Source organism: Neofelis nebulosa, chromosome 10 (genome assembly GCF_028018385.1).
Source record: "Neofelis nebulosa isolate mNeoNeb1 chromosome 10, mNeoNeb1.pri, whole genome shotgun sequence".
NCBI classification, from domain to species: Eukaryota; Metazoa; Chordata; class Mammalia; order Carnivora; family Felidae; genus Neofelis; species Neofelis nebulosa.
The window spans coordinates 110,440,448-110,460,893 of NC_080791.1; the positions used below are offsets into that span (position 1 = coordinate 110,440,448).

The window sequence follows — 20,446 nt, forward strand, 5'->3', positions numbered from 1 at the left end:
TGTTCGGAGTCGGCATTTAGGGGGTCCACGGAGCGCGCCTCCCGGAGGCCGGGGACATCAGGGGCTGCGGGAGGAGTGCCTAGCCCGGCCCCGCTCTGGGCCCCTCTTCTGGTTCTTCTGGGTGGCGCGCGCCGTGCCCTCCCGCTCCAAGGGACCCACTCCAGCCCCAGGCCTTTGCCCTGCTTTTCCCACCGCTGGGAGCTTGTCTTCCCTCCTCCCCTTCCCTCTCGCTCTCAATTTCTACTCCTTTAGGTGTAGGTTTAAATGTCACTCTTCTGTGGAAGCTGTCCTGCGTCGAGTCTTGATTGGAGTCTCAAGCCCCTCCCCCTCCCCCCCACTTGGCCTGGCCCGTGTGGTCACTGCCCATCATGGTTCTGCATCCCTCCAGACCCTGGCTTCTCGCGGACCAGACCACCCCAGTTGTGCACAGCACCTATAGTGGAACGGCCGGTGTCGCCAATGCTTTGCATTGACTTTGAGCAGGTGCCTCTTTGAGCTGCAGTTTCAGTCCTCGGCTGGGCACGTTAAGGCCGGGAGCAGAGCCTGCAGCCTCACTCACAGCGCTGCTCCTCGGCTGGTGTTGGCACCTTTACCATCACTGTGCTCCCAGCGATACCACCGGCACCGGGCAGAGCTTTGGAATGTCTGCAGCCGTCTCTGGGGTCCGGGTGTTCCTGAGTCCTTCCACCCCCACCCCCGAGGACAGAAGTGCTCTGACTACTCATGCCAAATGGTTTAATGTTGGGGGAAAAGGAGAGGTAAAGCAGGGTTGAGAGGAGTCACCCCCAAGGCAGAAGGGGACATGTATGGTGGGGGGGCGGGGGGGCTGGTTCCAAGCCTGGCATCTTCTCGGCCTTGCTGTGACTCTGGGCAGGTAGCCTCCCTCTCTGGGCTTCCACCTGCCCTGCTATCCTTGAGGGAAGAGGGCCTCTGCAGAGGTGAGGCAGCAGGGGTAGTATTCAGGGTAAGAGGAGTCTGTGCACAGGGCCCTCATCATCACTGAGGGTCCTGGACAGTCCCCAAGCACATGGCCGTGGGGGACAGGAGCCCCAGCCTAGCTGGGAGGGGCAGGCTCTCCTGATCTCTGTCGTTCTGGACATTGGGGAGGGGGTATGGTGTTGGTCGGGCCCTTGGGATTCTGAGGGGGCTTGAGGCTCCAGGGTACAGGCCCTGGTAGGCGAGGGGCTGGTAGGTGGCTGGGGCCAGCAGAGCCTCAGGGGGGGCCAGCAGCTGATGTTGCAGCCGGGCCGAGGTCCTGGAGTTGGAGACTGGAGCTTTGTGGGAGTCTGAGGGAAGACATGGTCTGTGTGGACCCCGGACCTTCCCTCACAGCCTCAGCCTCCCCTCTTCCTCCCCTGCTCCCATCCCAAGCTGCCCCCCTCTCAGCCTTCGCTCTTGTTCTCTCTTTGTTCGCTCTTTCCTGCCATCTCTTGCCGTCCAAACCCTTCCCAGTTCTTCAAGGCCCAGCTCAGGAGCCACTTCATCCAGGAAGCCCGTCTGACACCCCCCACCCCTGCTCTCAGCACCTTGTCCCCGTCCTGTGTCCTGTTCTCTGTCCCCTTGGCCCCAAACTGCCTCAGAATTCTCTGCCTCCTCCTCTTTGTCCACACAGGTGCCCAGTGGGCTTGCTGGACGTGCTGAAGCCCCCTCCTGGAGGCCGTGTGGCCCTGTCTCCTCGCTTCCTGCCCATCATGCAGGCTCTGGTCCCACTGTGTCTGTAAGCCTGGAGGCTGACCTGTTCCCTCCTCTGTGGAGCCCTTCAGCAGGCAGGGGCCGAGGCCGCTGTGACTCCGGGTCGGGATGCCGAGCAGGGCTCGTGGAGGGACAGTCCTGGAGACGGGACGAACAGGAATGGAGGCAGAGGGTCACAGGGGAGGGCCCAGGTCAAGGCAGGCAGTGGGACCCCAGGACCAGTCAGTGGGCAGGAAGCAGAGAGAAGGGCAGGACCCGAGGCCTTAGGAGACAGTGCAGATGGGGGTGAGGGGCTGGGTTGGGGCAGCTGGGCTCACACAGTACCAGGAGTCTGAGTCACTCTCCCTAAAGCCCTTGGCAAAAGGGTTGCTGGCGATTTTCAGCTGGGTGATCTGCAGAGGAGAAAGTGCAGTTATGGGCCAACCCTGAGCCAGGGCGAGGCTGTGGGGTCCCAGGTTCAGCCACCCTGTCCTCCCTGAACCCCCCAATCAGGAGGCCCTGGGACCCGGGCCCTCAGCCCAGGAGCCACAGAGTCATTGGGGGTGAAGGCAGGGGAATGACCGAGGGCAGAAGTCTGCTGGGTCCTAGGGAAGGAGAGAAGGGCAAGGCTCTGAGCTCAGAGCTTTGGGCCTCAGTCTCCATCCCTGTGAAATGGGCTGGCAGCTGCCTCGTGAGCTGTGGTCCCAACCCACCCGGTGGTTCTGATAGGCTGTCACGGCCGTGAACTGGGTCTCCTTGAAGACGAAGGACTTGAAGTTCTCCTGGGCGTAGCGCTCGCTGTCCTTGCGTGGGTCCACAAAGACCACGTGGAATCGGGGCTGGTAGCGGTGCATGGAGTTGAGAATGATCTGGGGGGGGGGTTGCGGAAGGCAGTGTTCGGGGGTGTGGGGGAGCAGCAGCAAACCTTCCCTTGGGCTAAGCCTTTCTCTCCGGGGCAGAACGGCTGTCTTTCTTATAACGGGGGCGCAGAGTCTGGTCCCGAGGGCCCACGGTTCTGCATCAAAGGCCCTGTGGCATCTGAGCATTTTGCCACTTTGCCTTCCCTCACACCCACATCCCGCCGTCAGCTCCACCTTCAGAAATATCCAGCATTTGGGGCGCCTGGGTGGCGCAGTCGGTTAAGCGTCCAACTTCAGCCAGGTCACGATCTCACGGGTCCGTGAGTTCGAGCCCCACGTCAGGCTCTGGGCTGATGGCTCGGAGCCTGGAGCCTGTTTCCGATTCTGTGTCTCCCTCTCTCTCTGCCCCTCCCCCGTTCATGCTCTGTCTCTCTCTGTCCCAAAAATAAATAAAAAACGTTGAAAAAAATTTAAAAAAAAAAAAAAAAAAAAGAAATATCCAGCATCTGATCACCTCTCCCACCCCACTGCCTCCTGGCCAGCGTCCCTGCTCCCGTCCAGCTGCGCTGTCTATTGTCCACACCGCAGCCCCGGCGAGCTGCGGCGTGCCACCCCCTGCTCAAAACCCTCCTGTGGCCACCGCACAGAGTAAAAGCCAGAACCCTCTCCGCAGCCGACTGGCCCCGCAGATCAGCCCTGGCAGCCTCTAGGGTCTCTGTCCTCCCATCTCCCCTACACACCCCACTTCCACCACGTGGGGAGCCCCCTTGCACTTCTCCCGACGGGCCTAACATTCTGCAGCCTCGGGGCCTTTGCACTTGTTCCTTCCCCTGCAACAGCATTCCATACACACTGTCTACGAGGAGGATAGTGTTTGCTGGAACGTTCTCACTTCGAGCCCCCTGCTCGGGCAGTCCCCTCTGCTGCCCAACCCCTGGCCGGGTGAACTTGGCCCCCAGCGTTAGCCACCAGTAGCGGGTGGGGACGCTGGGCGCCAAAGTCACAGCTGGCCCTGGCTCCAGGCTTCGTTATAATCAGGCCCCGGTGTCCCCAGCCCTGCCCTGCCCCCTCCCCGCTGTGGCCGGGGCCTCACGTGGCCGTTGTCGTCCAGCAGATTGTTGGTCAGCTTGAGCTTGTCAAAGGACACAATCTGGCGCATCCACTGTGCACCTTTGGCCGGCGAGTCCGGGTGGAAGTGCACGCGGCCGGGCGTGGCCGGGTCTGCTCTGCCCGCCACCAGCCAGGCTGAGCTGTGAAAGGCGTACCTGGGGACACAGCGAGTGGGAAGGGTGCCCCGTCCGCCCCCACGGCACCTCACCTGCCACCCCTGCCCTGAAGACCGGCGGGGCCGAGGGGCCCTTGCTCTACCCCCAACTCACACGCGAGGAACCAGAGACCCCAAGGACGCTGTCGGGCCTCGAGCGCCCGGTGGCTGCAGTGGGCTAGCCCACTGTCCCTGCCCAGGCTAGCCCACTGCCCGCCTCAGGCTGCCCTGCGTTGGGCCCCTCGCCTTGCCGTCAGGCTTCCCGCTGTTGCCCCAGGGTAGGCCTCCCCGGTCACGGCTCCGACTGGCCCCCCGGCTCACCCCAGGGTGCAGGTAGGGGTCGACTTCCTGGCCCCGCCCCCCTGCTGTCCAGGCTGCCTCCCCGGGCCGGCCCCCAGACCTGTATCTTTTGTCGTCCAGAGGCACGAAGTCCATGAGCAGTGCATAGTCAGCCAGCGTGTCCATGCCCAGAATCTTCACCTGGAAGGTGGGAAACATCCTCCTGCAGGAGGGCGGCGCTCAGCAGCCCAAGGGCGGCCCCACCGTGGCCCCCTGTCCCCCCCCACGCACACGCCCGCTGCTCGCACCTGCCTGCCTTGGTGACAATCATCTCCGTGCCCAGCTGGTTGAATTCCTCCCACAGAGCCTTCATCTCCAGCTGAACCGTCACGCTGGACACACGCGGGTTCTTGGGGCCCTGCTTGCCGGGCTCGGCCACGACTTGGGCCCCGGTGGGAGGGTCTGACGGGAATGGGGAGTCCAGCCGGGGCTCCCAGCTGGAGCTGGTCAGGGTGTAGGGCTCTGAGGTTGCGAGTACCCCGAGGCCGGCAGAGAGGAAGGCTGGGGAGAGAGGATGAAAGCCTGAGCCTCACCCCCGTGCCACCAGGCCGGCTCTCATCCTTCCGGCTGCACCTAGGTGCCTCTTCCTCCAGGGAGCCCTCCCTGACTGCCAGGTCTGTGTTCCCATAGTATCCCTGACGGGGCATCACTTCATGAGGCAAATGCCGACTTAAGTCTCCTGGAGGCCAGAGACGGGAACTGCCTGGCTCCTCAGGGAATCTTCGAGCCATCAAGTCACGCGGCCTTGTGGCCTTGAGCAACAAAATCGTTCCGTCTCTCAGAGCCTCAGTTTCTATATCTGTCCCAAGGGGTTCTTGATACGTGCTTCACAGGGCTGATGCGAGGATCTGCGAGGACACACACGGTGCCCGGCACACCCTTCAAAAACGACACCTGTTACGATGGTAGGACATGTGAGGTCGTGGGTTCGGGAATGAGCGTCTTCACTCCGCAGAGACCCTGGTGCCTGGTCCTGCTCCGGGAGAGTTGAACTGAGAGGACATCCTCGAATCACCACCAAGGACTCCCGCCCATGTCTGACCTTGCGCCCCATAAACATTCCATTTCTCGACGTGCCATCCTGGCACGAGCCTTGACCAAAAATTTCGCCACCCTCTACCCTCCTTAAAAAAAAAAACACAAATCCTGGGGGGCCTGGATGGCTTAGTCAGTTGAACATCCGACTTCGCCTCGGGTCGTGATCTCACGGTTATGGGTTCGAGCCCCTCATCGGGCTCTGTGCTGACATCTCGGAGAGCCTGGAGCCGGCTTTGGATTCTACGTCTCCTTCGCTCTCTGCCCCTCCCCCACTCATGCTCTCTCTCTCTCTCTCTCTCTCTCTCTCTCTCAAAAATAAATAAATATAAAAAAATTTTTTTAATAAAAAATAAAAATAAGCAAATTCTACCTAAAATAAGACACTACTTTACGCCCATGAGGATGGCTATTACCAAAAAGAAAAGAGAAACAAAAAGGAAAGGAAAGGAAAGGAAAGGAAAGGAAAGGAAAGGAAAGGAAAGGAAAGAAATTGCAAGTGTTGGTGGGGGCGTGTGGAAATTAGAACCCTCTGCATCGCTGATGGGGTACAAGATGGAGCCTCTGCTGCGAAAAACACAATGAGTGTAAGATCCAGCCAGGCCGCTTCTGGGGAGTTACCTAGAACTGGAGAAATGCACTAAAGGAACCGAGAGCAGGAACCTGAACAGAGACACGTGCGTGAGTGTTCACAGCAGCACGATTCCCGACAGCCCGAAGGTGACAGCAACCCAAGTGTCTACTGATGGAGGAATGGATAAGCAAGGTGTGGTCTAGCCAGACAATGGAACTATCTTCAGCTTTAAACAGGAAGGGGCTTCTGCAGCGTGCTGTGACTTGGGTGGACCTTGAGGACGTCACGCTAAGTGAAATAAGCCAGGCAGACACAAAAGGACAAATCCCGTGTGCTTCCGTTTGTGAGAGGTCCCTACGACAGTCAGTTTCAGAGACAGAAAGAAGAACGGTGGGTGCCAGGGATGGAGGGAGGGGGACAGGAGGTGAGCGTCTAATGGAGACAGAGGTTCAGTTTTGCCAGATGCAAAAGTTCTGGAGACGGATGGTGGTGATGGCTGCCTTGTGAATGTACCTAACGTCACCGAATTGTACACTTAAAAATGGCTCGAATGGGGGGTGGAGGCCCTGGGTGCTCAGTTGGTTAGGCATCCGTCTTTGGCTCGGGTCATGACCTCGCGGTTCGTTGGTTCGAGCCCCGCGTTGGGCTCGGAGCCTAGAGATTGCTTCAGATTCTGTGTCTCCTCTCTCTGCCCCTCCCTTGCACGTGCTGTCTCTCTCTCTCTCTCTCTCTCTCAAAAATAAATAGACAAAAAAAATTTTTTTTAATGGCCAAAATGGTAATTTTTGTGTTATGTATGTTTTACAAGTTAAACATTAAAACCAGAAAAAAAAAAATCCTGAAAAATGGACTATTAGTTTCTAGCAACCCCCTAAGTGGCCAAGAGCCTGGTAGAACTGAGATCCCCTGGGCAGAGGTGGGTTTTGGTGTTGGATGGATGGATGGATGGACGGACGGACGGATAGAGGGATGGGTGGAGGGAGGTTCCCGGGGTGGTCTACGTGTAATGAGCTAACAGGTGGGCAGCGCCTGGCCAGAGCTGGCACATAGTAGGTGCTTCACTGGAGTGTGGGGCTCAGGGCCTGCGGTCCCATATTTCGCAGCCCTGAGGGCCACGTGTGAAAAGCCCCGGGAGTGGGTGGGGGTCTTTCCGAGAGTGATGGACCGCATCAGGTCTGCATCTCCCAGAGGGGCATGAAGTGTAGACGGGCTGATGTCCCCACCACCTGGACGAGGCCACCACATGGGCAACTGCCCGTTGTTCAGCTGCCCTGCTGGGGCAGGTCTATCATCTGGGTAACTGATGACAAAACCCCAAGGGTCCATGGGTCCCCAGGGGAGAGGCTCATGGCTTCCCTGGGTCTGGGGCCTTCACAGGCTGGTCACTGGCTCCCAAGTCTTCTATGAGCTCACCCCCTGCCCGTCTTGGTCAAAGTGCCACCCCTGAGTGCTCTCAGAAACTCAGGAGGGGCCCCTTCTCTGTCTGCTTCCTCTAAAAGCCGGCACCCCTTGGGGTCAGGAGTTGACAATTTCCCACAAGCATGGAGCCAGGTCTGGAGGGGAAGTTAGAGACTTCTTGTGTAGCCCCTGACCTTGATACTCAATGGGCGAGGCCCAGAGAGAGGAAGGGACAGGTCCAAGGTCACTCATGCCTGAGAAGGCTCTCCCTTCCCAGAAATGGCTCTGTACCCCGGCCCATCAGCACCCCCATATTTGCACATGGGCGGCTGTGAGCCCATCAACCTTGCCCTGGTGGGATCTGAGGCCTTAGCGTGGGGTGCCCCTGCCCCACCCTCTTGCCCAAGACCTGGATCCAGAAGGGTTTCTTTGGTCCCCCCACCCAGTCCCTGCCCCGCCCCATTCACCCTGGAGCCTGAGCCCAGTCATGGGGCCACCTCGGCTGCCTACACCGTACCTGCCATGGGGACGGCCTGGACGTTGGCTCCTGGAGAAGTCCTGCTCAGTGCGGGCCAGCTGCAGCTGTCACCTGACGAGTCCCTGCCTGCTGGGTTGGTGGTCAGACGCTCCTGGTCTCCTGGCCCATTCAGCGGCACAGCTCAGTTCTGCGGGACCGTCCTTCCCTCCAGGCGATCACTCACGTCTTGGTTCTCCACCGGAGTCAGGCACCTGGTCTCTGCAGGCAGGCCACTCTGGCCCTGTGGTATGCAGGGCCCCGTCTCCAAAGCACCCTCAGACCGGACTGCACCAGGCTGCTGGCCGGGCTTGTCCAGCTCCAGGGGTGGTGCTGTGTGGGAGGAGGGCAGGTGGGAAGGCTCTGACGTTGCAGAGCCTCCTCCCCCCTCTCTGGTCCCCCCTCCCGGCTCCCTCCCTTTCCCAGCCAGGAGCCCCTCAGCCACTCCTGATCAATGGACCCAGGCGCAGAGCGGGGGGGGGGGGGGGGGGCCCTTTGGAGGACCCGGCCGGGTGGTCCGCAGGGGCCCAGGCCCGGTGGCTGGAGGGCTGGGCACTGAAAAGGCCTGGCGGAGGCCGGGGAGGCCACAGTAGCCGCAGGAGCACGAGGGCTGATGGCAGAGGTGATGCCCTCTCGCCAGGACCTCGACCCCTGACCTGGGGCTGCTGCTGCTGTGGCATCGCCTGGGAAACTGGGAATCACAAGGCAGCAGCATCGGCGAGTGCCGGCAGGGGCAGAGCTCCTGGACCGGATGGCAGGAAGCCGGGCCTGGCTGATGGCTGGGGCCCGAGGAGCTGTGCGATGCTGGGGGATTCCCGACAGCCCCGTGCCTCAGTTTCCCCGACTGCGCGCATAATCCCTTCTCTCTGGGATGAACGGCAGTAAACTGTTCCCATCCTGATTGACGGTGCCTAGGTAGTCCCCACGGGGAGGGAGGCTGGCCCAGGTCACAGGTCTCTGGGGCGGGTGTCTGCTCTGCCCACAGGTCAGCCTGCTCTCTCCAGCCCGACCAGGCGCCTTCTCCAGGCTGCCCACGCCCATCCAGGCCCGGCGTTCAGGGACACCTGGATCACCGGTCAGGAAGGCACAGGAAGGCACAGAGCTGGTTGCTGTCGGATGAGAGTGCTGCTTGGCCATCCCGTTGCTGCCCGATTGCTCAGGGAGGGTCATCGGGCCAGACCCCAGGAGAGCTCACTCTGGGAGGGAGTGTTCCAGGCCAGCCCCCAGGCCGGCACCAGGGGACAGCACCTCAGGCTGGGCTGGGCCCGCTTGACTGGGGTTCCCAAGACAGACTAGACCCCCCCACCCCAACACCTCCTCCAGAGTGTGGCACTGGGGACGTGGGGGAGGCGGAGGCCCATGCCTGGCAGTGGGCATGGAGGGACCGCGGGTTGGAAGGACTGCTTCTCTCCAAGAATGACACCCAGCTCCTCCCAGAGCCTGATGCCCGGGGGCAGACCTCTCCTCCCTCCGCTTAGGGGTGCCTCCTGCTTTGGTCTCCTGTAGCCCAGATCCCTGCCTGCCAAGCTGGGAGAGGTAGGCCCATGCACAGCTCTGGGGTTTGCTGTGGGGCAGGATGAGGGGGGGGCGGTTCTCCATGCTTGGGAGGGTCCCAGCGGCTATCAGGGGCCACCCAGTGAGGTGTGTGACCGGCCACGCCACGCTGTCCCAGGATCCACAGTGGGGCAGGGGGGGGGGGGTGGGGAGGAGGGAGAGGGGAGAGATGATGGTCTTGGGAGATTCCCACCAATCCTCCTGGCTCCCCCTCAGCCTGGACTCCCAGGAGTGGGCCAGCCCAGGGTCCTGTTGGCCACTGGTGTGTGTGTGTGTGTGTGTATGTGTGTGTGCACGCGTGTGCGTGCACCTGCACACAGCTCTGCTCTGTGTGATGGGAAACGCCCCCTCCACGCATGTAGGTGAGGACACTGATGGGCCACCCCACTTGCACACAGATGAACCCCAGGCCCCACGCCCCACACCCACTCGTGTGCACACGTGCACAAGCTGCCGTGTGCATGGGTGCACGCGCGCTCTCTCTCTCGCACACGCCTCGCACACAGGCGCGCCTCTCTGCACAGCCTCCTCCCCGGCCGGCCTGCCCTTCCCGCCGGAGGCGCCTGCTGGCCCCCCTGCCCCCTCATCCGTCTTGCCTGCCAGCCCGTCCCTGGCGCCCCCATATCCTTCACACCTTCTCATCTTGCTGCTCAATAGCAGGAGGCCGCGTGGCAGCTGTGGCCGCGGGGAGATGGATGGGCCAGGCGAGGGTGCAGAGGGGCCGGGGGGAGACGCCTCCCGAGGATGACGCTCTGGGCCCCCTGGCCCCGCTGTCAGGCAGGAGCCGCAGCCTGTCAGGCTCAGGTGGGTGCAGAAGCTGCGGGCTGTGTCCAGTCTGGCTTGTGTGGACGCCCTGCAGAGAGGGCCTGGGTCAGGACCGAGGGGACCCCAGCAGCAGACCCCGCGCCCACTCCCTCTTGGGGTGCTGAGGACCTCCAGCCCCCCTGGTAGGACTCCCCCTACCCCAGGCCAAGGCACCTCTTCCCTGTGTCCCTGCCCCTGGGCGGCTGTCCTGGGTGGGGACAGCCTTGTCGAGCTGCACCCCTTCTCCAGCCCTGACTCCCCCTGAGTCCCCATGGGCACCGGGCTCATTATACATTGGAAATGCACATCTGGGCTGTGTGCCCAGCCACATATAGACCTCCTCAGAAGGACACCCAAGGTATTGAAGTTCTTGGAAACACATGTGTGTGCAGTCATATACACACACACACACACACACACACACACAGTGCCTGTGTAGGCACGTGCATGGGCTTCTGCTCTCTCAGACTGATTCTCCAGCCCCAGGAGTGCAGGCAGGTTGGGAGGCCCCCTCTGGGTCGTGGCCTCTTCTGGAAGGCCCTTTGTTGACTCCAAGTGGGATCTTCCCCCTGGGCACCGATAGGCTGTACAGAGACAGCCATCACTGGCCCCAGGACACACAGCATGTCCAAGACCACCCTGGGCCAGACCTGCGCCAGATCCTGAGGTCACAGAGAGGGACCATGAAGGACAGAGGACACGAACCATTAACCCCTGGACATCTTCCATTTTATAGATGGGAAACTGAGGTACGGAGGCATGGGGGTATGGCCAGAAACATGGTATACAGCAGAAGGCAAAGGGGTGCCTGGGAGCAAGACTGTGGCTCGGGACCCATTGTTCAGATGGGAGGGCTGAGGCTGTGCGGGTCCGGCCTGGGTCAGGGGCTGGGGCGGGGGTGAGGGCCAGCGCGGCAGGGCAGGCACGGAGAACGTGAGCTTCTCCGCCTGAATGGAGGCAATGCCCTTTTCATAGTAGGTGGCCTTGTTGATGAACATGGGGTACACGGCAGGCCCCCCCCTCACAGAGCACATTCTCACCACCGGACATCTGGAGGATGGCTATACCGGGCTGTAGGGTCTGGAAGCCTCAGTCCTGGGAAGAGAGCCTCCGGCCAAGGTTTCTGGGGCCGACCTCTGCCCTGGCCCCTGTGGGGGCAACCCCAGCAGGCAGTGCCCAAGAGATGCCCTTCGCCGATGGCCTCATCCAGTCACTGCTTCATTTTCTCAACCAATGTGACAGGGTGTCTGCCGAGATGCCCCTGGCTCTGTGTTTAGAATGGAGACACAAGTTGCCTTAGAAAGACAGTTGTCATTGTGGAAGTGTAGCCTCGTGGCTAAGGGCACAGACAGTAGAGCCTGGGTTCAAATCCTTGCTAGCTGGGTGACCTTGAGCAAGTCACTTAACCTTTCTGTTCTTCAGCTTCCTCCTCTGTAAAATAGGAATTATAGTGTCTTTTCCTATCCTCCTGAGGTTTAAGTTAAAAGGCTAATAGTGCTTAACAGCGTCTGACACAGAGTAAACATAATATAATGGCCTATCAAATAAATTTTTAAATTGTGGGAGAAATCACTCAAAATCACTGTCGCGGCTCTGCATCTGTAAGGACGATGGATGGGCCCCCAGCCCTAAACACTGAAAAGATGTTGTCCCTCCACTACGGTGTTGTTATAAGGAAGAGAACACCTCAAAATCAAACACGAAGCTTTAATAAGAGCAAAAAACCCCAACCAATGGCTGATTTTTCCTACAATTGTTACTTTGGTTCTTTTAAAAAAATGTTTTAATGTTTATTTTTGAGCAAGAGAGAGAGAGCATGAGCAGAGGAGGGGCAAGGAGAGAGGGAGACGCAGAATGCGAAGCAGGCTCCAGGCTCGGAGCTGTCAGCACAGAGCCGGACGCGGGGCTCGAACTCACAAACCGTGAGATCATGACCTGAACTGAAGTCAGACATTCAACTGACTGGGCCATCCAGGTGCCTTGTTACTCTGGTTCTTTAAACAATTTTTGAAATGTCAAATTCTTTCCGATATTTCTTTCTTTTTTGTGCCCAGCCTCTGCTGCGCCCCCGGTGCATACCAGTTCTGTCTGCTGGGTCACTCCGATGCTGTCCCGCCGGGACTCACCACCGAAGGAGGGGGCTGTGGCTGCTTACTGGGCTGGGGGACAGATCTTTGCCGTGGCAGGGGGAGGGCTGGTGCCAACAGAGCATGTGGCCCCCTCTGAAGCCCGTCCCGCCCCCCGAAGGCCAGTTGCGACACTTGGAGAACGGTTACTAAGGAGGCTAGGGCTAGGCACCCAGCGTGGGGAGGCCTGTGGCCTGGACACTGCAGGACTCGAAGGCCACGGAGGGCATGCACCTAGTGTGACAGCGACCCCACGTGGCAACGGGCAGAGCGGTAGCCGGTGGGCGGCGCGATCTTCCCAATCTCCTCCCCGCCAGGCCAGGCGCAGAAGCGGGGAGGCCAGACTCCTGTGACATTCAGGAAGGGAAGGCCTGCAGCAGGAATGCCGGATTCCCTGGTAACGTGCGGAGGGACGCTCGGGGAAGTACTTGGAAAATAAAGACAGGCTCCATGTTTGCACCTGCAAGCAGGTGGATTGGGTGGTGCCCGCTCCGTATCACCTCCCTCTGTCTTCTGTGGCCAGGCTGTGAGGAGCCCCTCCTGGCCTCTGCAGGTGCCGGGCAGATCACTGTGGCCCCGAATGCCAGGCCTGTCCGTGGGGTTCCAGGGAGGCTGTAGGGGCAAGGCATTGGTGGGGGGAGGGGGCAGCCTCGTGTTCCGATCCTGATTCTGAGGTCCTGATGACCCTGTGGGAGGCAACCGTGGTCCCTGCCTCTGGGCCTCAGTGGCCTCTGCCACCAAAGCTGTGACCCAGGAATCTCCCCACAACAACACACACTCACCTGCAGCTGAGGATGCCCAGTCCCCAGCCTCTGTGCGTGGCCGGTCCACGCTGCCCGTTCCACGTGCTTAAAGCAGGAGAGGCTGTGCCTGGGCCAAAGGCTGGGTGTGTGAGCCTGTCCCTTCCTCCAGGCCCAGAACACAGTGGGCCGTGGGGGCCACCCAAGGCTGGTCCCCAGCCCACCTGTGAGCCTGGCTCCAGGGTCCCCGGGTCGGGCCCTCGCCTCTCTGGGTCTCAGTTTTCCAGCAAGTCCTTGCAGATCTCACCCTGGGTGAAGAGCTCGATGAAGTCCAGGACTTTGGCCACCGGGGTCCTCATCCTGCTCGCAGCACACCCTGAGGCTGGGGGCCCAGCTCCAGGACTGGGGACCAGGAGGAGAGGGGTCAGGCGGGTGCCCCAGAGAGGAGTGCTCTAACCCCAGGTCCTTGACCCTGCCCATCACGCGGCCCCGCCCTTCCAAGCCCCGCCCCCTCACCCATTTCTCCTGAGGTGGCAGCCTACCCATTCCGTTCTTGGCCAAGGGGTCCAGGCTATAACTCCCCCACCCTGGCAGCTGGTACAGGGCTGGGCAGGGCACCTTGGGGCTCTGCAGTGGGGGTGGAGGGACAGGAGGGGTGGGTCAGACCCCCAAGAAGGGGAAACTGAGGCGTGGGGAGAGCATGGAGGGAGCACGGGGCACTACCTACCCCAGCCCAGCCTCCCTCCACCCTCTGGCAGGAAGGGGGGAAGGAAGGGACCAGAGGGCCTGGAGGACTTGCAGGTGGCAGGCCCTGACTGGAGCCCAAGGAGAGGGCCAGGGGAGGCACTGGCACCATCCCAGCTGTCCCCTTCCCCACTGCCCCCGAGGGGCCAGGGCCACCTGGTGGTGGCACAGGTGCATGGCAAAGACCTTCTGTGGGCAGCTTCTGCGATGAGGCAGGTGCCCGTGTTGGCCGTGCTGCTGTGCAGGTCAAGGACAAAGCCGAAGGCCCGGCCTGAGGCCTGGGGCCCCGGCAGCTGGTTCAGTTCTCGGGCCCTTGTCCCCTTGCATGGGTCATCCAGGTTGGCCCTGGCACTGCAGGAGCAGGAATGGGGTGTCAGCCCCCTAAGAGTCTCAGTCAGTGATCAGAGGTTTAATGGGATGACAGCCTCATGCTGCAGGGAGGGGTGAAGCCCCCGAGACCCTGCAGGAGAGACAGAGCAGCTCAAGGCCTCTTCTCTGTGCCACTGTGGCCATCCCTGCCCTGCTTAGGACTCCCACCGGCTGCCCACTGGCCCCATAAAATCCAAACCCTCAGCCCAGCCCCACCTGCCTGCCACCTGCTTCGTCAGCTTTCACTGTAGCCGCACCTCCAGGCCTTTGCACCTGCCGGACCCTTTCCCAGAGTCTCCTCTCCTCTCTTTTCCTAGTTAACCTCTAACTCACCCTCTGGGGCTTGGCTGAGATATAACCTCCTCCAGGAAGCCCTCCATGGCTGCCCTTGGCCATGTTAGATGCTTCATGTTCCCCTTCCCCTACATTTAGCCTCTTGGGTTGTGGTTGCTGCGGTTTTCCTCTGTGTCCCCCAGTGGGCTAAGGACAACACCTCAGTCTTATTCCCCATTTTTTCACCTGAGCTGACCAAAGCCCGGCTCGGAGATGGGGCCCAGCGAACATCTACTGGAGGAGGAAGAGCTGTTGGGGTACTGGACAGGTAAACGCAGCCTGTGGGGCTGGTCGGAGGCAAACCATGGGTCTGGGGAACTCAGAGGAAGCCCTGATCAGCCTGAAGTCTACCGCGACTGTCTGAGGCGGGGACTCAGTGCCAGGCCGAGGGGCTGGGCCAGCCTGGAGGACACTCGTGTGAGGAAGTCGCTGGTGAAGGTGCGGTTGGGGTCCCGGCCCATGCAGCGACGGCCGGCAGCTGTGGCCACCGGCTTGGCCAGCCCAGGCGTGGCGAAGCTGGGTCTCTGCAGCTCCCCTGGGGCCCGCAGCCAGTGCCGGGCCAGGTAGACACCAGATGTGTCATGGCACTGGGTGCCCCCAGTCACTGCCGCGTGGCGCAAGGGCCCTCGGGGCACAGACAGCAAGCACATCCACATGTGGGGTGGAGAACCTGGTGGCGGGCCTGCTTAGGTGACCCTGGCACGGACACGGGGCCCAGTGGTCAGAGCTGCGGTGGCAGAGTGGTGAGCTCCCTGAGGCCCGAGGGATCCCAGCTGGGCAAGGAGGTTGTCTGTCAAAAGTTGTGGGATGCAGCTCAGCCCCGCCCCGTTTGTGCCTCTGGGGGTGCAGCTCAGGGCTTCTCCTGTCCGGTGCCTATGTTGGGAAGAGGGGCCCGTTCCCGTGGGGGAGATGGACCCCAAGACAGGCTCCCTTTAGCAAGAGGACTACGCTCCCATTTTGTAGGTGGGGGAACCAGGGCGCAGCATGGGAAGTGTCACCTGATTAGCTGGGGGGGGGGGTCTGGGTTCCAGGCAGCTCCTGCCGGCCCCTCAGGGCCGGTGCAGAGGCCTCAGGGAGGGGGTGATTACTTGCAGAGGTGGTCTGGGTTTCTGGGCCCTCCGGGGCTGGGTGTGCACCTGCTGAGCCAGCGGATGTTTATGGGCCCAGAGATCCCCGGGGCAGTGTTTGTGCCGAGCTTGCGGAGAACTGGCCCAGGTCCCCCCAGGGGTCAGGGCTGCTGTTTCCCCACCTGGCTCCACCCCACACTCCTACTTGCTGCGGCCACATAGAGCCCAGGTCCCGTGGCCAGGCTCCTGTCCGTGCCCTCTGTCCCTCCTCTGGGAGTGGGGCCAGCCCTCCCTCCCAGGACCAGGAAGGGAAGCTGCACGCACACTTGGAAAATTACTTGCGAGGACTCTCTAAGGCCTGAGATGAAGACAACCTCCCCCCCCCCCCCCCCCCGCCAAGAGGTCTGTGCTTTGGCAGATGCCCAGATGAGGAACACCGCCCCCCCCCTGCCTTTACCCCCTCAGGCACATGCTTCTGTGCTTGTAACCCCAGAGGGCCAGCGTCTCTCCCAGGTCACCTTTACCCTAAAGGGTTATGATCTGTGCGGTCCCACTTTTCCAGCTTTTTGATGATTTAAACAAAGTTTCGGAATGTTTTGTCCAGTATTTTCGGTCATTTTCAGGGACAGGCGTGACGCAAAGGAATCAGTTTGCTCTGTTTTTGGAAATGACCCTCAGACCCATTTTACGGATGTGGAAACCGAGGCTCAGACAAAATGCCAAGGGAACACAGGGCATTAGGGGCAGAGCTGGAGTCGGAACCCGGGGGAGTGGTCCGGTCTGAGCCCACCCTTCCTTGCTGCTCTCAAGGGTCAAGGGGGCTAGGATGAGGGGGAAGTTCCCCCACACCCGGCCCTGGCGGCCTCCAGGTCGAGCTGTCAGGGAAGAGCTAAGGACAGTCCGGAGGTCACCGAGGAGGAAGGCAGAACCAGACAGTGAGTCACCTACACTGGGCGAGGCTCCAGGGCCCTGAGTTTGGGCCTCCCACACCCCGGTTTGGAAGGTGGAGGAGGGACAGTAAAGTATCCCCCGGGCTGAGAAGGCCCTTTCAGACCGCGAAGCGAAGGAGGCCACTCCATAAGGTTTACGCAGCTCTGCTCAGGGCGACCCACTGACGGCGGGTGGAGCTGATGATGACCTAACTGGGTGGTTATTCTCTGTGAAGTCGGGAATTTTCGTCTGCAGATCTTACACAGAGAGGTGACCAGTGTCATCAAAGGGCTTGCGTGCACCTGACAGCTAACCTTTTCTTTTTTTTTCATGTTTATTTATTTTGAGAGAGAGAGAGAGAGAGCAGAAGCAGGGGAGGGGCAGAGAGAGAGAGGGAGAGAATCCCAAGCAGGCTCTGCACCTCCGGGCCCCAGCCTGCGAACCGCGACGTCACGACCTGAGCTGAAATCAAGAGACCGACACCCACTGAGCCACCAGGCGCCCCGACAGCTAGCCTTTAATTAGATCTTGTGGCTCAGTCGCCTGTGCGTCAGGAGGAGGAAGACTGTGTTATCTCGGACAGGTTCCCGGGAGGCCGGGGCAAGTCTCCCGGGGATCCGGGCCTGGGTGGGTATTTCTCAGGTATGCATACTGATCTCCAAGGGGCCCCGAACGCGCGACCCCATGAGGGGTCATCGAGCGAATGTGAGCGAGACGGAGGGCCACATCTGGATCGGTGTCGTGTGCACTCCTACACCTGGGCCACACCCAAGCCTCAGGGCAGCAGGACGAGGAGAGGCTTCTGGCACAAACCTCAAGGTTGTGACAGAGCCCCGGGAAGCTCTGGGAGGGCACAGCTTCTGCGCCTCGGACACGCGTGGTCCCTTTTAACCCCGACAGCGATTCTAAGACAGAAGTGGGAGCCCCGTTCTGCAAGATAAGGGAGTGGAGGCCCAGACAAGCTGAGGGACCCGGTACCTGTGTGACAGCGGAGTGACGGGGACCCCGGCTACTGCAAGAGGGCAAGACAGGCAGTGCCCGAGGGGAGGCAGGGGTGGGTTAGAGGTAGAGGGAGGGCGTCCGGGAAGAGAGAAGAGCTGAGGCGAGGCCTGGAGGAGTTCAAGGCTCTCTGAAGCGTGCCTTTCCCGCTCCCGGAGGCTGCTCCAAAGCTGTAGCCCTGCGCGGTATATGTGACTGTACCCGGTTAAGGCCACTTTCTGTGTAAACTGAAGATCTGGCGGGCAGTGAGGGGACCCACTCGTCTTGCTGCTGCCCAAGCCGGGCCTCGTATGTAAGTTCCTTTGGCTTATTAACAATGCCACCTACCAACCTAGAATGACCTGCCTCTTCCTCGATCAGTCCCCGCCCTCCGCAGATGGGGGCCGGTTTTAGGTAACACCTGGGAAGCTCCCGAGAGGGGTTCAGACCAACCCCTGGTGAGCCAGCCAGGAGAGCAAAAAAATGCACCTTGGGAAGGAGGCATCTTCGGGGTGAGGGGGCGGGCGGATATCCCAACTTGGCCATCAGCCTCCGCGCGAGGAGCGGCGGCCTGTGTCAGATGACTGCGGACTGCCGTGTGAACACAGGGGACGCCCGAGGACGCCAGCCGTCGTCCGTGCTCCTCGGCAGAACTGCACGTGGTCCCCTGCGGGAGAGGAGGGAAGCCACGGGGGCCCCGTTGGGCCGACCTCTGCCGCGAGCAGTTCCGCAGGTCCCGAGGCTGCAGCTCCAGTTAGAAAGTTAGAATGGCTTGGGCGCCTGGGTGGCTCAGTCGGTTAAGCGTCAGACTCTTGACTTCGGCTCAGGTCATGATCGCCGGGGCGTGGGATCGAGCCCCGCGGGGGGCTCTGCGCTAAGCGTGGAGCCTGCTTCGGATTCTCGCTCTCTTTCTCTCTTGCTCCCTGCCCCTCCCCTGCTCATACTGTCTCACACTCAAATAAGTAAACTAAAGCTCACACTCAAAATAAGTAAACTAAAGAAAAAAAAAAAGGGAAGCAAGTTAGAATTGCCGAGGTTAGAGAAAGATACTTGGTGTCCATTGCTCTGTCGGCCTCAGGCTGGCAGACGAGCTGGGAGGGAGACCAGGGTGATGAACTAGAGGCCTCGGCCTGCCGTCTGCAACCCAGGGAGGGTGCAAGCTGGTTAAGGTTAAGACCCCGGCACTGTGACACAGCCGGACTGGGACACTAAGAGGCGGAATCTCTGAGACACTGATGAAGTTGGAGAGGGTGATGTTGCAGCAAATGATGAGGAAACAGACAAAATGCGCCCTGCTTTCTGACCCCTAACTTACGGAAAATTTTTATTTTTTATTTTTATTTTTTTATTTATTTTATTTTATTTTTCAAACATTTGTTTATTTTTGAGACAGAGAGAGACAAAGCATGAACAGGGGAGGGTCAGAGAGAGAGGGAGACACAGAATCCGAAACAGGCTCCAGGCTCTGAGCTGTCAGCACAGAGCGCGACTCGGGGCTCGAACTTACAGACCGCGAGATAATGACCTGAGCTGAAGTCGGCCGCTTTACCGACTGAGCCACCCAGGTGCCCCTTTACGGAAAATTTTTAAATAGCAGTTACCCCAAAAGTCCTAAGAGACAACTTGCACTCTTTCTTTGTCCCTGGAGGTTGTTAAGTCTGGTCTGTAAATGTAAACATCCCGGGAGATAACCCAAACGTTGCCCACAGAGACTGAAGGCAAAAAGGAGGCAAGAGGCTTTTAAAATACAGACTGGCTGGGGCGCCTGGGTGGCTCGGTCAGTTGAGTGACCGGCTCAGGTCATGATTTCATGGCTCGTGGGTTCGAGCCCACGTCAGGCTCTGAGCTGACAGCTTGGGATTCTCCGCCCCTCTCCCTCTGGCTCGATCTCTCTCCCTCTCTCTCTCTCTCTCTCAGAATAAATAAATAAATTTAAAAAAATAAAAACAAATAAAATACAGACTGCCAGAGAGGCTCCCTTGCCCCATGTGCTATAACAAACTGTCATCAGATCTCTAACCCTGACCGTTGTCAAGTCTATTGTCATTTACAGACAGTTACTGTTTTACCCTAGTGGTTTGGCAAAAATGCATGCCTACAAATGTGCCTCATCGCCAGGAGATTCGAAGAAAAGACCGACAATACGGGTTTCTGACAGCTAAGATCGATTTGCCTTCGTGTGGGAGGGACGGCGATGAAAGTGTCAAGGGCTCCCCCAAAGCTACCTGTGCAGCCCCGCCCTCCCTCTGTCATGGGGTGGTAGCTGGGGACCTGTCCCCGTTCTCCTTCCCCACATCAGTGACCCGGACCCAAGGCACTGCTGATACGTTAACAAGCAAAGGTCTGCCTCCGCTGCAGGGACTTTCCTGACGCACCTGCAAAGGAAAAGACGGATTTATCTACAGAAAACCCAAAGCCCAGGCGCCGTTGGGAGGTTTGGGGGATTGGTAAGACTCGTGCTGTCCCCAAAGCCGTGATTGATAAGGTGCAACCCTTAAGAAGGTGAGAGAAGTGTGAGCCTTTGTAGGGATTTGGGGGTTTGGGATGACTTCTAATACTCACCTGGCATAGTCCGGGTATGGCCTCTCGCACGGCGGCCAGTGCAGCAACCAGCGGGCCGAGCTCTAAGTCATCTGGCCAGTGATTGCGAGCCGTGGCCTTTAACCCTTGGCAACGACAGCTGGGCTGTTTTAAAGGGATTAACCTGGCAGCTCTGAGCAGGGGAAGCTGAGGGGTGGAAGCTCGTGGCCACGCCTCTGTGGGGGCAGCGGATGTGGAAAGACCTTCGGATTCACCTGCAAGAGCCTGAGACACTCCTCCCTCCCCGGTTTTCATCTCCGTTCACATGGCACAACCCCGGGCAGTTGGGAAGCTGATGCCCTCGCTGGAGCCCGAGCCCGAGATACTGACTAGATCGGGTGCGTAGAGAGCGGGGCCACCCCAGTGCCCCAGCAGGATGGCATCTTGCCAAGGAGGCCGGACTGCCCTCCGAGTACAGTGACTCGGTCAGTGACGTAATTGCACTTCCTGTGTGTTCTAAACAATACCCAAGACAATTGCGAAAGAAGCTGGGGCCACCCACCGGAGCTCCCGGCCGTGGAGGGACCAGCAACTTGATTGTATCAGTCCCTTCCTCTGGGCGAGGC

The 20,446-nt window shown here is 60.0% G+C and overlaps 2 protein-coding genes across 2 annotated transcripts; both read right to left on the reverse strand.

Moving 5' to 3' along the window:
- Positions 1 to 996: 996 nt before the first annotated feature.
- On the reverse strand, positions 997 to 8,825 carry TBX10 (T-box transcription factor 10). The gene is made up of 9 exons (XM_058686587.1): positions 8,666 to 8,825; positions 7,659 to 7,778; positions 4,383 to 4,635; positions 4,196 to 4,297; positions 3,625 to 3,796; positions 2,385 to 2,540; positions 2,017 to 2,084; positions 1,736 to 1,830; positions 997 to 1,286 (listed from the first exon to the last, which is right to left on the reverse strand). Exons 1-9 carry the CDS (start codon positions 8,823 to 8,825, stop codon positions 997 to 999), a joined length of 1,416 nt encoding a protein of 471 aa, XP_058542570.1.
- Positions 8,826 to 9,837: 1,012 nt separating this feature from the next.
- On the reverse strand, positions 9,838 to 14,975 carry ACY3 (aminoacylase 3). The gene is given in 10 exon segments (XM_058686588.1): positions 9,838 to 10,062; positions 10,889 to 11,023; positions 11,025 to 11,093; positions 12,395 to 12,486; positions 13,187 to 13,243; positions 13,246 to 13,281; positions 13,422 to 13,539; positions 13,780 to 13,812; positions 13,815 to 13,968; positions 14,737 to 14,975. Coding segments are annotated over 10 exon segments (1,158 nt in total).
- Positions 14,976 to 20,446: the final 5,471 nt, after the last annotated feature.

Excerpts from the sequence above, each read along its gene's own strand:
- TBX10 (XM_058686587.1), bottom strand. The coding sequence starts at position 8,825 with ATGACCCTCCCTGAGCAATCGGGCAGCAACGGGATGGCCAAGCAGCAC. Across the intron at positions 3,797-4,195 it reads CTGGACGACAAAAGATACAG|GTACGCCTTTCACAGCTCAG; the intron begins GTCTGGGGGCCG and ends CTGTGTCCCCAG. Across the intron at positions 2,085-2,384 it reads CAGCCTATCAGAACCACCGG|ATCACCCAGCTGAAAATCGC; the intron begins GTGGGTTGGGAC and ends TCTCCTCTGCAG.